General features: G+C 42.9%; 1 protein-coding gene and 1 long non-coding RNA gene across 6 annotated transcripts in view; one reads left to right on the top strand and one right to left on the bottom strand.

The window, feature by feature from the left end:
- The window catches only part of LOC147029598 (uncharacterized), a 108,114-nt gene that overhangs the window by 34,383 nt on the left and 60,863 nt on the right, over positions 1-12,868 (bottom strand). The gene's annotated exons all lie outside the window — the stretch shown is intronic.
- Positions 1-12,868, top strand: part of WDR48 (WD repeat domain 48) — an 82,600-nt gene that overhangs the window by 15,078 nt on the left and 54,654 nt on the right. For all 5 annotated transcript variants that reach the window (XM_085872762.1, XM_085872761.1, XM_085872759.1 and 2 more), the window contains exons 3-4: positions 1,116-1,194; positions 1,316-1,398. In XM_085872762.1, the coding sequence (XP_085728888.1) occupies positions 1,137-1,194; positions 1,316-1,398 (141 nt within the window). In that variant the 5' untranslated portion in view covers positions 1,116-1,136. The remainder of the gene's footprint in view (positions 1-1,115; positions 1,195-1,315; positions 1,399-12,868) is intronic.

Here is a 12,868-nt window from a genome sequence, read left to right as displayed (position 1 = left end):
CACACACACACACACACACACACACACACACACACACACACACACACACACACACACACACACACACACACACACACGGGTTCTTGGTACATCTGTGAGCACCATTTGGTCAGCAATAACAACAGATAGATAATGTGCTCTACAAACTCTTCACAGGTTACACACGAGCAGCAAAGACTATCTTAAATTGAATTCCCTTATCTTTTCCAAAGTTGTGTGATTTACGGATGTTTCGCAACTCTTCTTCCATGAGAATGTGATCTTTACAATCCATCTCTTGGATGCTTTTGGGTTTTTGATGCAACATACAGCAAAGCTTTCTCCTGGTATTACTGATTTTGTTGATGGTAAGTCACTTCAAAGACAGCCTGACTGCCAATTATTTAATCGCATTACTTAAGTGCGCTGGCAGGATGGCCGAGAGGTACACACATTTGCTTCCAAGCCGTCTCGCCTGGGTTTGAATCCCTGCCCAGCTATAAACTGTCATCCCGGTGTTTCACAGGCATGGTGATTCATCGATGTGAGTGCCGTCCTTCAGATGGACGTTAAACTGGAAGCCCCGTCTGCCGACATTAGTTGGTTGGCGTTAAAGATCCCACGGTGTTCTTGGTAAAGTGTAGGTGAATTATTGCTGGCACACTAGAACAAATTCAAAATCATGCCCTAACTGCTGCTGGGAAGGCAAACCATCCAGTATAAGCTTTGGCAGTACTGAACCTGCCTTCGGGCAGAACACCAGAATACAAGACAAGTTACTTAAGTATTGAAATTGTCCAGTGTTGAAACGAGGCTGTTCTTACACTGGCAGGTTATTGACCTGGGAAGTAGGCAAGTAGGTTAGCGTTGTTTTTTATTTATTTATTTATTTTTTATCACGATTTAAAGCTCATTGAGAAGCTTGCACATGAGACATTGTATTTTTTTTTTTATTCCAAATTGATTCATATACAATGAACAACTACACAGTGTTTGGGATTTGGGAGAGGTAATGGAAAAGGTTCTTATTTGCTTGATGAAGATCAAGCAGTTTTTAACTTTACTTCTTATTTTTAAAATGTATTTCTTTGTTCGAATGTATGTCATCGATACGTGTGGATGTATTGCCTTCACAGCAAGATCCTTACATTGCCTCGATGGAACATCACACAGATTGGGTGAATGATATTGTGCTGTGTTGTAATGGAAGAACATGTAAGTAAAATTCTACTCTTTAGCCAGTGTGATATAAATTTATTTATATATATTTTTCTTAAATAACAAGCTATTTTTTTCAGATACTGATTTGAGTCAAACACGCTTGTTTTTTTGCTAGTGATCTCTGCATCGTCAGACACTACAGTGAAGGTGTGGAACGCACACAAGGGGTTCTGCATGTCTACACTTCGCACGCATAAGGTACTACCTGTGTGCAATGCTGCCTTTGATTTCAAAATGGTTTTCAGACACAAGTTGGGCCTCGTGGAAGCATCGAGTATGAGAGGGCAGGAGCTTGACATGCCAAAAAGGTGGAAATGAGTAGGCAGGTAAGGGACAATGCAATGTCAGTATAAACAAAGAAAATCAAAGTGCTATACAGTATAAAGGTTTTGGCCCGATCCCTCAATGGTGAAGAATCACTTAAAAAATTGAAATTGCATCTGGATCTGGATCTTCAAAATCTAATCAATTCATCCTTGTCGCACACACCCAACGTGTCCACCAAGTTTTGTCCGATTCCATCCATAACCTTTTGAAATAACCTGCTCGCAGACAGAGAAATAAGGGTGAAACATAACCTCTTTCCACCTTTGGTGGTGGAGGCAACAACAGAGGGACAAAGCTTTGGAGATGAGTAGAAAGCTCAGACCTGGAAAGTTGAGATATAAAGTAATGCGTTGAGGCATTATTGAGTGCAACCTGGTCGGGCCAGAAAGGCAAATGACAGGACAGACAAGATGAGAAGAAAGGCAGCAGAGAAGAGCAATGCCATCATCCTGTAGGAAACTGTAAGATGAGGTGCTTTGCCTCAGAATCCAATAAACATATTAAGGTTTCGTTCAAGTATTTCATAGTTTTATCCCTGGCCACAAATTGAGATTCTGCACAGAGGTTTGTCCTTTTCTACCTAGTTTTCGGCAGTGAGTGTCACATATTCTTTCCAGCACTGGGTGGTTTACCTGATTGGGATAACAAGTCATTTTCTCAGCCCCAAAATTTACTTTGGAAGGGGGGGGGGACCTTTTTGTTTGTTTGTTTGTTCCCTCCCCCCGCCTTTGTATCCCAATTTATCTGAGGACCTTAGACACCACTGTCAATGGGGAAGCAAGATGAAATGAAACACCAGCTCTTGGTGAGAAGTCGTATCTACAAGGTATTGTAAACGATAACCTTGTACACCATTACAAGCTGAAAACAACCGAGGAAGAACTTTGTTTTTCATAATACGAAGCTGGCAACTATGCCGAGAGGGCAGTTTTGTTTTTAACCCTGCGCATGTGAAGCGAACTGTGGGGTTAAGCAATTGGTTCACATCCGTCCATCCATCTACAAAGGTCGGTTTATGATTGAGAAACAACTAAATTTAAATTGAATGTTATATTTTGAACATGAATCTGAAAACAAACCTGCAGCTTATCAGTACTATGGCTCTCAATTTGTCCCGGTCTCACATGCGCAGAGAGTTGTGAGGTAATTTTTTTCTCTGTTTGCCTGCCTGGCAGTCGACACAATTGAAAATAATTTCAAACAGGAAGCTTACTGTTTTTATGGACGTCATAAATGACACGGACGGCAGGCATGAAAAACTAATGTAACGTGTTCGATAGGGTGGTATAATAGCCACGAGGTAAAATGGTGGTGAAACCTGGAATTCATTTATTTATACAACTTTTACAAAATTTATTTCCTTTCAATTGAATTATATACTTAAACACTGTAAAATACAAATCGCCACCTTTGCACTTTCAAAACCATTCAGTTTAGCTTTACTTGGACATGTAAAATAGGGTGGTGTATAAGACTGCTTCAATCATGCTAAACTTCTGGATTATTTTTAAAACTATCCTTTAAAATCATGATTTTATTTATATTGAAGTATTTACTTAAATACAGCATGGAGTAATATGCTCTATGAACTATATAATTTTTGTTGGAGTCAGCCAGAAAAGGTTGTGCTTTATGGCAGAGCCATGGAACTTCAAAGACCGTACCTCCTGAAAAAGGTTTCTTTCAGAAGTAAAATACCGGATTTTCCAGCCGATCTTTGTGAGTGAACAATGACATTGTGAGACTCCAATATCATGTATATGTATATGTATATATATATATATATATATATATATATATATATATATATATATATATATATATATATATATATTAGTCCAGGAGCTTGGTGAGATTTGTTCAACATGGAAGGTGCAGAAGGTTTCGGGTGCCAGTGCTGTAGAATTAGGTTAGGGGACCCCAAAAACCCGATTCTTAAATTACGCCAGGGGAGGGTGGGGTGGGGGTGCCACCCCAAAACGCACCCCAAATTGTATTTGTTCAACATGAAGGGTGCAAATATCATACCAGTGTCATTTGGTAGAGGAAAGTACACTGAATGAGAAAATTGAACTTAAGAATGGGATTTGTGGTGGAGAGGGTACTTAAGAACGAAGTTAATTAACTGCTAATTAGACATTTATTTAACATAAAAGGTGCAAGTCGAAAACCAACATTAAAATTTACCCATATACAATATAAGTTTTATTCATCAACTTAAGAATGTAATTGGTGGTGGAAAGTGTACGTAAGAAAGGTCAAAGGTCACGGATGAACCATTTTTGACTTAATGACCCTTTTTGCAGGTTTTCAATTCACAAGTTCACAGAAATTTTGTTTATAGAAAGATGCAACAAGGTCATATACAAAGTCAATAAATCCTGGGCCACCAGTCTCGGTAAAATGTAATTTTATAACGAAAATCGCACTCTTTTGACCCCTTTAACCAATTAAAATTTTAATTACCATAAAAAGTGCGAGGATGAAACCTTGCATTTAATGTGGATTAGAATGATACGATGTATGATCACTCACTTAAGAATGATATTTCTGGTGGTAAAGGTACATAAGAAGGGGTTGAAGGTAAGTTTGCACCGAGTGACCCCTAATTACAAATGCAATCAACATGAAAGATGCAACAGTGAAACTCGTCGCTACAGTTTGAAATGGGTACATAGATTAGTATGGTGGTAAAGGTACTTAAGATGAGGAGATAGACCAGTCGGCATGATTGACATCAACTCAACATCAACTCAACATCAATGGACCATTTGGCATCAATCAATGACAGTAGCAAACTGGTGATGATATTGAACATCCCTTGTGATATTCTGAAAAATTCTTTAACATTGCTTGTGAGCTCAGTCACTCTGTACCGGGCTAAAGGCCAATTTGCATTGTATTACCAGCACTGAGGGTAAACATGGCGTCATGCATTTGGCAGAGCTTGGACCTGGTGTTTGTTTTATTTCAGCTACCGCACAACTAATCTTCATCAGAAGATAGGCAGTCTTCATCATCAGATGAAGAAATGCTGAAGTCGCTGTCATCAGAGCTTTCTGGATCCAAGGCATCATCTTCGTCTGGGGTCAAAGAATCTGGAAGTTGAGGACCGTCGAACCAAGTGATTTCATATTGATCATCCACCAACTCCCACCCATCAGCTGATGATGGATGCTGGCAGATTTCTGATTTGTCAGCATTGGCCCACATCTTTGCCACGAATGATGATCTGCTTATGTGTTTGGAAACCTCAGATTCACAGGGAGGAATCAGGCTGGCGTCAATGCCCTTCAGCTTCCCTAGGCAGTTCTCAGCTCTGACCTTTGGTCTCTATGTCTTTTCAAATATGTTGTAGCGATGGTCATTGAGTGAGACATCTTTTCCCTTTAGACCGTACATCTTGGTTGTAAATTTGTTCAGGGTGTCTCTGTCTTCATCGGTTATCGTTCCTTTCGTCATCTCTGAAAATGCTTTCTGGGCATCATTATCTTTCACAAGCTGTGCAAAGGGGCAAACTTTTCCCTTCCCGTGGAAAGAGGAGATGTAGTCTGATCCGGTGAACGCATGGAATCCTGGTAAGGCAGAGCAGAGAGGCTGTCCGATGCGAGCACCAATGGCAGTGATGTCAATGTATCTGCGACTATTTCCTGATGATGTTCCAACATCCATCCATATTTGTGTTGCCATATCCCCACAGTGGTAGAGGAGGATGACTGCTATGTCTGTGTCAGATCCCCTAATGACAATATTGCAAGTGTGGTCCATCTCCTTGGCAATTGATTTGACATGTGCACAGATCAGGGTGTCGGCCTCTTCATGGTTGGTTTTAAGCTCGCCTACTTCCTCTCGGACAACCTCCCCGCCATGGACAAAGAAGTGGTAACATGCACCAAGGTATGAAATGAAGACATTTCTCTCCCCGATTAAATGTGCGTACCGAGGCGACTCCCACTCGGAGGCCAGAAACTTCGGCAGTTCTGATTTGAAAGATCCAAACATTCTCATTCACATTTATCATTGTCATTGTCATTCTCACTGAAAATCCAAACATTCTCATTCACATTTATCATTGTCATTGTCATTCTCACTGAAAGATCTCGACTTCATACTGTCACTGATGTTCCTTGGGCGATGTTGTTCTGGTCCTGTAATGATAAACACCCTTTCCTCCTTTTCATCAAGGCCTCTTCGTGCTCTCTCGCTCTCCTTGATAGATGGTATGGGGTAGGCATCAAAGATGAGATCCACTCTCTTCGTACTAAGTGATGTCACCTGTTGCAAGATACCAGCTGCAAGCCCTCCATAAGTGCCAGGTAAATGCGGTGGCAGTGTATGCATGAGGTAATTCCCATCAACAACGTAAGCATCAACTGATCGGGGAGAGGTGTGCCGTGGTACCTTCTTTTCCAAGAGGTCAAGGAGAGCACTCTTCTTCGTTTTTACCATCAGGCCATCTCCGCTGCACATAGAAAGTGGGACTGGTGTGAGAGGAAAGGAGAACACTTACTTGAGGTCTAGATCTCTATTGCTTGCCAAGATAAGGAGACGACCCATCAAGTTCCTAGTGCAAATTAGAGATGCAACTCTCTTGTTTTGGCTGCGCTTGTTTCAGACAGTTTCATTCTTGAATGTCTTCAGAGGCTCCTTCTTTATCACTCCTTCAAATTAATGTGGGTTGGCAAAACAAGTGGTGGTGAATTCGTCATGTCTTGATTTTCCCCTTGTCTGCACTCCAAGAAGGCATGCCTTGGTTTCTTCTGTCGCAGCCTTTCCGGTACTGATGTTGAAGAGCTTTGGTGATTCTCCAGCTGAATTACTGAAAGGGTTGCAGGTATCTTGGATCTGCGTAACAACCTTCCTCAGGTCATTGTTGTCCCGTCCCTCTTAACTCTGGCTCCCTTGAGGTCAGCTGTTGGTTCATCGATACCGGAGAGGCCGGCCATTTCCTGCACAGAGGACATGACAGCAGCTCTAACCGACTTAGTAAGCATCCACCGAAGACGTGCACTGTAGCTGTTAGTCACCGATGAGAGACCCGTCCTTCTCGATGCTGCATCTGCATTAATCGTTTGTTCTAATGTCAGATCAACTGGGCTCCTACTGAATGTTTTTTGTGTTCTTCTTACCGTGAATTCCCCTCCGGCTTCTAGGATGGAGCGAAGACCAGGATGCATGTCATCTACGTTCAACAGGTCCAACTGGAACTTAGTAAGCCATCTCGAGAAAAGGTCAACGTTGTTGGTCCTGATAGCACGCTCAAGATTGTGATAAGCATGCATCAAATCTATGTACACCATCCAGTACTGACCGGTTGCGCCATGTCCTCCAGATCTTACTGTTTGTGTCTAGGTTCTGTAGTCACTCACACATTTGATGAATTCACCAGCTGCTTGAACCTCCTTCCACGTTTCTTCAGTTGGATTCGATTGGAGCATATTAAACAAGGCAAGAAGTTCATCTTTGTCATCAAAGTCCTGCAGAAATGAGTCAAAGTGGAGGATATCGAAGGCTAGTCCAAGTATGGGATGCAATCTTTTGCAGCGATTGAAGTGTTTGCCCGTGAGGAAACCATTCAGTGAACCAGGGGCCAAAACACCAGAATCAGTAAGCATATTTGGCCCACCTGATTCATCAATTAGTTTCCCAATTGCTTTAAAAAAGGCCATTTCTATATGAAATGTCCCAAGCATGATGAAAATATCATCAAACCTGGGAGACTCTGTTGCCTGAACTTGTATTGCCGGCTTGGCAGCACCCAAGTCTTATGTCATGACTCCATATTGTTGGTCACATTCACTAGCACACCTCTGTGTGATTTTCAAGGTTTCCTGGATGACAGCATTACTGGTAATTGGCTGGTTTATGTTCTTCATGTACAGAACATTTTGGATTGGCAGAGGGTCTGAAACCAGCAAGGAGTTAAATCCTACCCACATGGCTATGTCATTGTTCTTCACTGCATGGCACATCATCCAGGCAAGGTCCTTGTCTTCACCATGTTTCCAGTCGTCAGGTCGACTTGCTATATCCTTGATGGCATATTCGAACATTTGCATTCGTGGTTTTTTTCGATATGGTTCTATGGGCTGTTCCATGACTTGTGACTTCCGTTTTGCTGCCCTCTTTGTTGGCTTCTCTGTTTCTGGAGTTGCGTTACCATTTGATTCATCTCGAGTTTGTGGGGTCTTGTTCTGATAGAGTATACCCATGGTATCGTGGAGAGTATCGGCACCAGATAGTGTCCCAGTTAACTCGTCAAAATTGTCAAGTGCAAGCCCCATTGGTGTCCCGACAACAGTACCCTCTGGACATGCCATCTGTCTCGCCTGATATTTCACTTCCTTAGCAACAAAGTCAATGTCTGCAACTTTTCCTTGGAATCTATTGTCATTCCTTGCAACAGCAGCAGCTTTGATTGTTGATTCTGTCTGCTTCGTTTCACATGCAGTGAGGGTTTCCTCTGTGCTACCTTTCTTGCGTCGTACTTTCCTGCAGAAAAGGCACTTCATGGGGAAAATACCCGATGGACATGAACCTGGTGGCGACTGAATATTTGAACGTAGTTGTTTTGGAGCAGGGGTACTCAGTCACACCAGTCTGTGGAACAGCAGTAAAGTTCTTGTAGCATTGGACGTGGTATCCTTGAGATATAGCAACATTATTTGGCAGCGATTGGACGACTTGAAAGTATTTTGAGACTTTGAAGTTCTTCTTGAGTGCCCTCTTGGATGCAGCTTCTTTGACAACGGCCCATTTTTCAGGATTGAAGGACAAAACATCAGGGCTTGGTTGCTCGCTACCGGTACTGGTAGATGGCTGTTCAATGTGAAGAATGCATGTTCTGGCGTCTGCCACTCAAGCACCAGATGTACCAGGTTCTGATGGATTAGATGAATCCATTGTCAGGGCTCTGGAAGAAAAGGAATGTTGGTTTTGGTGGTAGGCAAAGCATATCGTAAAACAAGTGAGCAGTCTCTGAAACATCCACTCAGAACATGATAGTTGATACACCCCATCGTTGGTTTGCAACTAAAGGGAAAGGGTCAGAAGGGGTAAAATAGTTCAATAAATCAGGGAAGGGTACCGGTACATGGGTGAACCGTGAAGCCAAAAATTATATATTGGGAAGTGGGGCGTGTGGACGGACCCGCTGTCCTCTTCTGCCACCTGCATGCCTACCACACATATATTGCTTCAGTAATACACAAAACACTCAACTAGATTATTGTACACGAGGCATCCCATTAGGCTGCATACATTGGATCAGAGTTATGCAATAGGGGCCAGCCTGATGGCATGGCCTACAGTCTAACTTCTGATATAGGCCTACATGTAGTCGACTTAAACTCACCTATAGATTCTCATAGAACATACTAAAATGGATGTAACCTCTGAAATTGGTCAGCAGTTTTTCTTCATTACTCTTCTTGGCCCTGACATAGCCTGCACATTTCAGGAATCTTTGAAAATAGGTGGCAGCACTGACTTGAGCTATGGAATGCCAAATCATTAAAAAAAAAACAGAAATTGATGTCAGTCATGCCAAATTGTCTATCTCCTCATCTTAAGTACCTTTTACCACCATACTAACCCTTCTTAAGTTAGTGATCATGAATCGATGTACCCATTTCAAACTTTAGGGACTGGTTTCACTGTTGCATCTTTCATGTTGATTGCATTTTAATTAGGGGTCACTCAGTGCAAACTTACCTTCAACCCCTTCTTATGTACCTTTACCACCAGAAATATCATTCTTAAGTTAGTGTTCATACATGGTGTTGCAGATCCGGGGTGGCGGGATTCTGACCGGTCCCTGGCACCACCCTCGCCACCACCGTCTCCGGGAGTTTATAACGCCGGCCGGCTCGGCACAGGCCTCGGGTCACTCATCTTCAATCACGATACCAACGTCATCCTGAACCTGACCAGTTGGGGAGATAGAACCCCTAGTTACAGACTGGCTTTGTCAGAGACCGAGCGGAGTCTACCAGTCTGTAACCACTTTGGTTATAAATGCCAATCTAATAGACCGTTCCTCGACGCGACACGCATTAATCCATAGCGGCAACTGCATAAGAATTGACCAGATTTATTGGGGAACATCAGGGATCACAACACAAGCAAAAACACGACAATGGTTTTATTAACAATCAACCCGTTCTTAAAGGCCCTGTCACACCTTGACGATTTCGCCAGCAATGGCAACGTATAAAAATGTATGTAAAACGTTGGCGTACGCTGAAATTTTGATGGTTTTTTAAAAAGTTTTGATCGTATTCATAACCTGTTGTTCGTATGCACAACATATTAGTAACGGGCACAGAACGTTTCATTGTCTTTTAGATAACTTATACCAACGAATGCTTAGCCTGTTGTCGGCGTTCACAACTTATGCCCAACGATAGTTTAACATAGGCATAGCGCGCTGCACGTATCGCCGACGAACTCGTGGCGTAGCCTGTTAAAAACCTGCCGCACGCCGATTTAAATCATAACCGCCTGAGAATTGGAAGTGTCAACATCGCAGTCACACCTTGACGATTTAGCCAGCGTATGCCAACCTATGAAAAATGTGTCTAAAACGCTGGCACACATCGAATACGGTATGGGTAAGTTGTGTATACGTTAAGAGCACGCTGAAAAACGATGAACCACGCTGTCATATTTCATGGTACGTTTTGTACGTCGTGAAATTTCAAGCATGCTGAAAATTTTACGACGTACTCGCCGTATGGCTCACACGTTCCGCTACACTGGGAATAAGTTGTAGGCACGATATGCGATCGTTGACACAAGTTCCTTGTAAGTTACTCATAAGTCGAAACACGTCGAGGTAATGTTTACCATACCCGAAACTTATTTTCTCCGTCAAGGCATTTTCTTTTTTTCTCCTTGGCTCCGTGAAGGCACGTGACTATATATCTAAAGTTATTGTTTTTTTGTAGTCTATCACGAATTTTAAAATATATTCGGACATTTGCTTTTAAGTTTCGACATCGACGTGACAATATCCTCAAACATAAAATATTCACAGAGGAGGAACTAAGAATAAGACATGAGCAAACTGGAGGCAATCGGACGTGACGTAACGGCACGTGACGAAATATCGGAAGTTATTGTTTTTTTTTTGTTTTGTTTTTAACGCTGCCAATATGCCATTATACGGTAGCTGTAAATTAGAAACACGTTCAGTAAGTTCTGTGGTCTTCCGGAAGACGTCAATCAAATACGTCTACTTTCGTCAATATGCGTTGGAGGAACATTACACAAAGGTTCAAAGCACGTTACTCATAGGTTAGAAATAAGTTTTGGGTACGCTAAACATTACCTCGACGTGTTTCGACTTATGAGTAACTTACAAGTAACGTGCCTCGACGTGTGTGCAACGATCGTGTTACATGCCTACAACACGTTACTCAAAGGTTATAAATAAGTTTCAGGTATGCTAAGCATTACCTCGACGTGTTTCGACTTATGAGTAACTTACAAGTAACGTGTGTCAACGATCGCATAATGTGCCTACAACTTTTGGCCAGCGTAGCGGAACGTGTGAGTCATACGCTGGCATACGTCGTAAAATTTCAAGCATACTAAAATTTGAGGACAACCGTAAAGTACAACGATGAAAGCCAGCGTACTACGATGTATGGCAGTGTTTTTCAGCGTGCTCTTAACGTATACAAACTTACCCACAACGTATTCGACATGTGCCGGCGTTTTCGCCCAATTTTGCATCCGTCAGGCATATGTTGGCTAAATCGTCAAGGTGTGACAGGGCCTTAACTAGGGGACCACAGTCTAAAGGTTTTGAGGGGATCATGACAAAATATGCCTCATACAACACGTGCAAACAAAACAGATAGACAAACAGCATGCATGCAGTACAAGACAGAGTACTTGGTGATGGCTCATGGACGAGAGGAAAGCGTCCAAAAAGGCACGAATGTCGCTCGTAACAAACAAGCGGGTCCCACAGGTTCGAACTCCGGCTCGAACGTGCCGCGTGGCAAGAAATGGCGGCGCAGTGCCTTTCCTGCACAAGTCACCGCATGCACACGTTCTCCGCGCGCTCTGACCTCGCGTTGAGTCGAAGATGGGCCTCAGCTGGTCTCTCTCGCGGTCCAGCACACAAATCCCGGCCTGACCTGTCCTCCAGACAAGGCCCCAGTCGAGGTCCGAGTTCCACAGGCGGATCACAACGTGTCGAGCCGTGAGGTGAGCAAAGACCATCAGACGCTCCGACGTCTCCTCTCCGGCCTTCCCGCCTCGAAGCCCGACTCCCGCTTCGTCCTCTCAGTTCCTCTCTCGGTTGAATCACCGACGTGCAGGTCGGTTCAGCGTCTCTCCCGGCAGATCCAACACAGTGCCTCCTTCGTTCGCTCGTTTCTAAGCGACTCCGAGCACGCCTTGAGAACCCGACCGTTCCTCACACACAGCACTCCTTTCATTCCCTTTCTTTTCTCGCTTCTCTTGGCGGCTAAGACAAAAAGCTCCACCCCCTCGCGTCACTTCCTGTCCAGGCTGCACCTCTTGGTCGAGGCCACTCCTCTCTCATTCGTACAGGAGAGGAAGAAGAATCATTTCTCGTTTCACCACCGTATGAACATAAAACAGTCTGTTACACCTCCCGACACACACATATCGTCCCTTATACCAAACAACCTACCTAAACAGGCATTTAATGGGGGATCTGAGCTAATCCTATTCTTAGTAATCCCATTAAGGGCCATTTCCATAACAATAGTATCATTCTAATCTACATTAAATGCAAGGTTTCATCCTCGCACTTTTTATGGTAATTAAAATTTTCATTGGTGAAAGGGGTCAAAAGAGTGCGATTTTCGTTATAAAATTCTATTTTACCGAGACTGGTGGCCCAAGATTTATTGACTTTGTATATGACCCTGTTGCATCTTTCTATAAACAACATTTCTGTGAACTTGTGAATTGAAAACCTGCAAAAAGGGTCATTAAGTCAAAAATGGTTCATCCGTGACCTTTGACCTTTCTTAAATACACTTTCCACCACCAATTACATTCTTAAGTTGATGAATAAAACTTATAATATTGTCTATGGGTAAATTTTAATGTTGGTTTTAGACTTGCACCTTTTATGTTAAATAAATGTCGAATTAGCAGTTAATTAACCTCGTTCTTAAGTACCCTCCCCACCACAAATCCCATTCGTAAGTTCAATTTTCTCTTTCAGTGTACTTTCCTTGACCAAATGACGCTGGTGTGATATTTGCACCCTTCATGTTGAACAAATACAATTTGGGGTGCATTTTGGGGTGGCACCCCCACCCCACCCACCACTGGCGTAACTTAAGAATCGGGT

The sequence above is a fragment of the Eptatretus burgeri genome, chromosome 3, assembly GCF_056783735.1.
Source record: "Eptatretus burgeri isolate ZD-2024b chromosome 3, Ebu_testis_v1, whole genome shotgun sequence".
NCBI lineage: Eukaryota > Metazoa > Chordata > Myxini > Myxiniformes > Myxinidae > Eptatretus > Eptatretus burgeri.
Note: the sequence above shows the minus strand (reverse complement) of the source record. Positions and strands in the feature narration are given on the sequence as shown.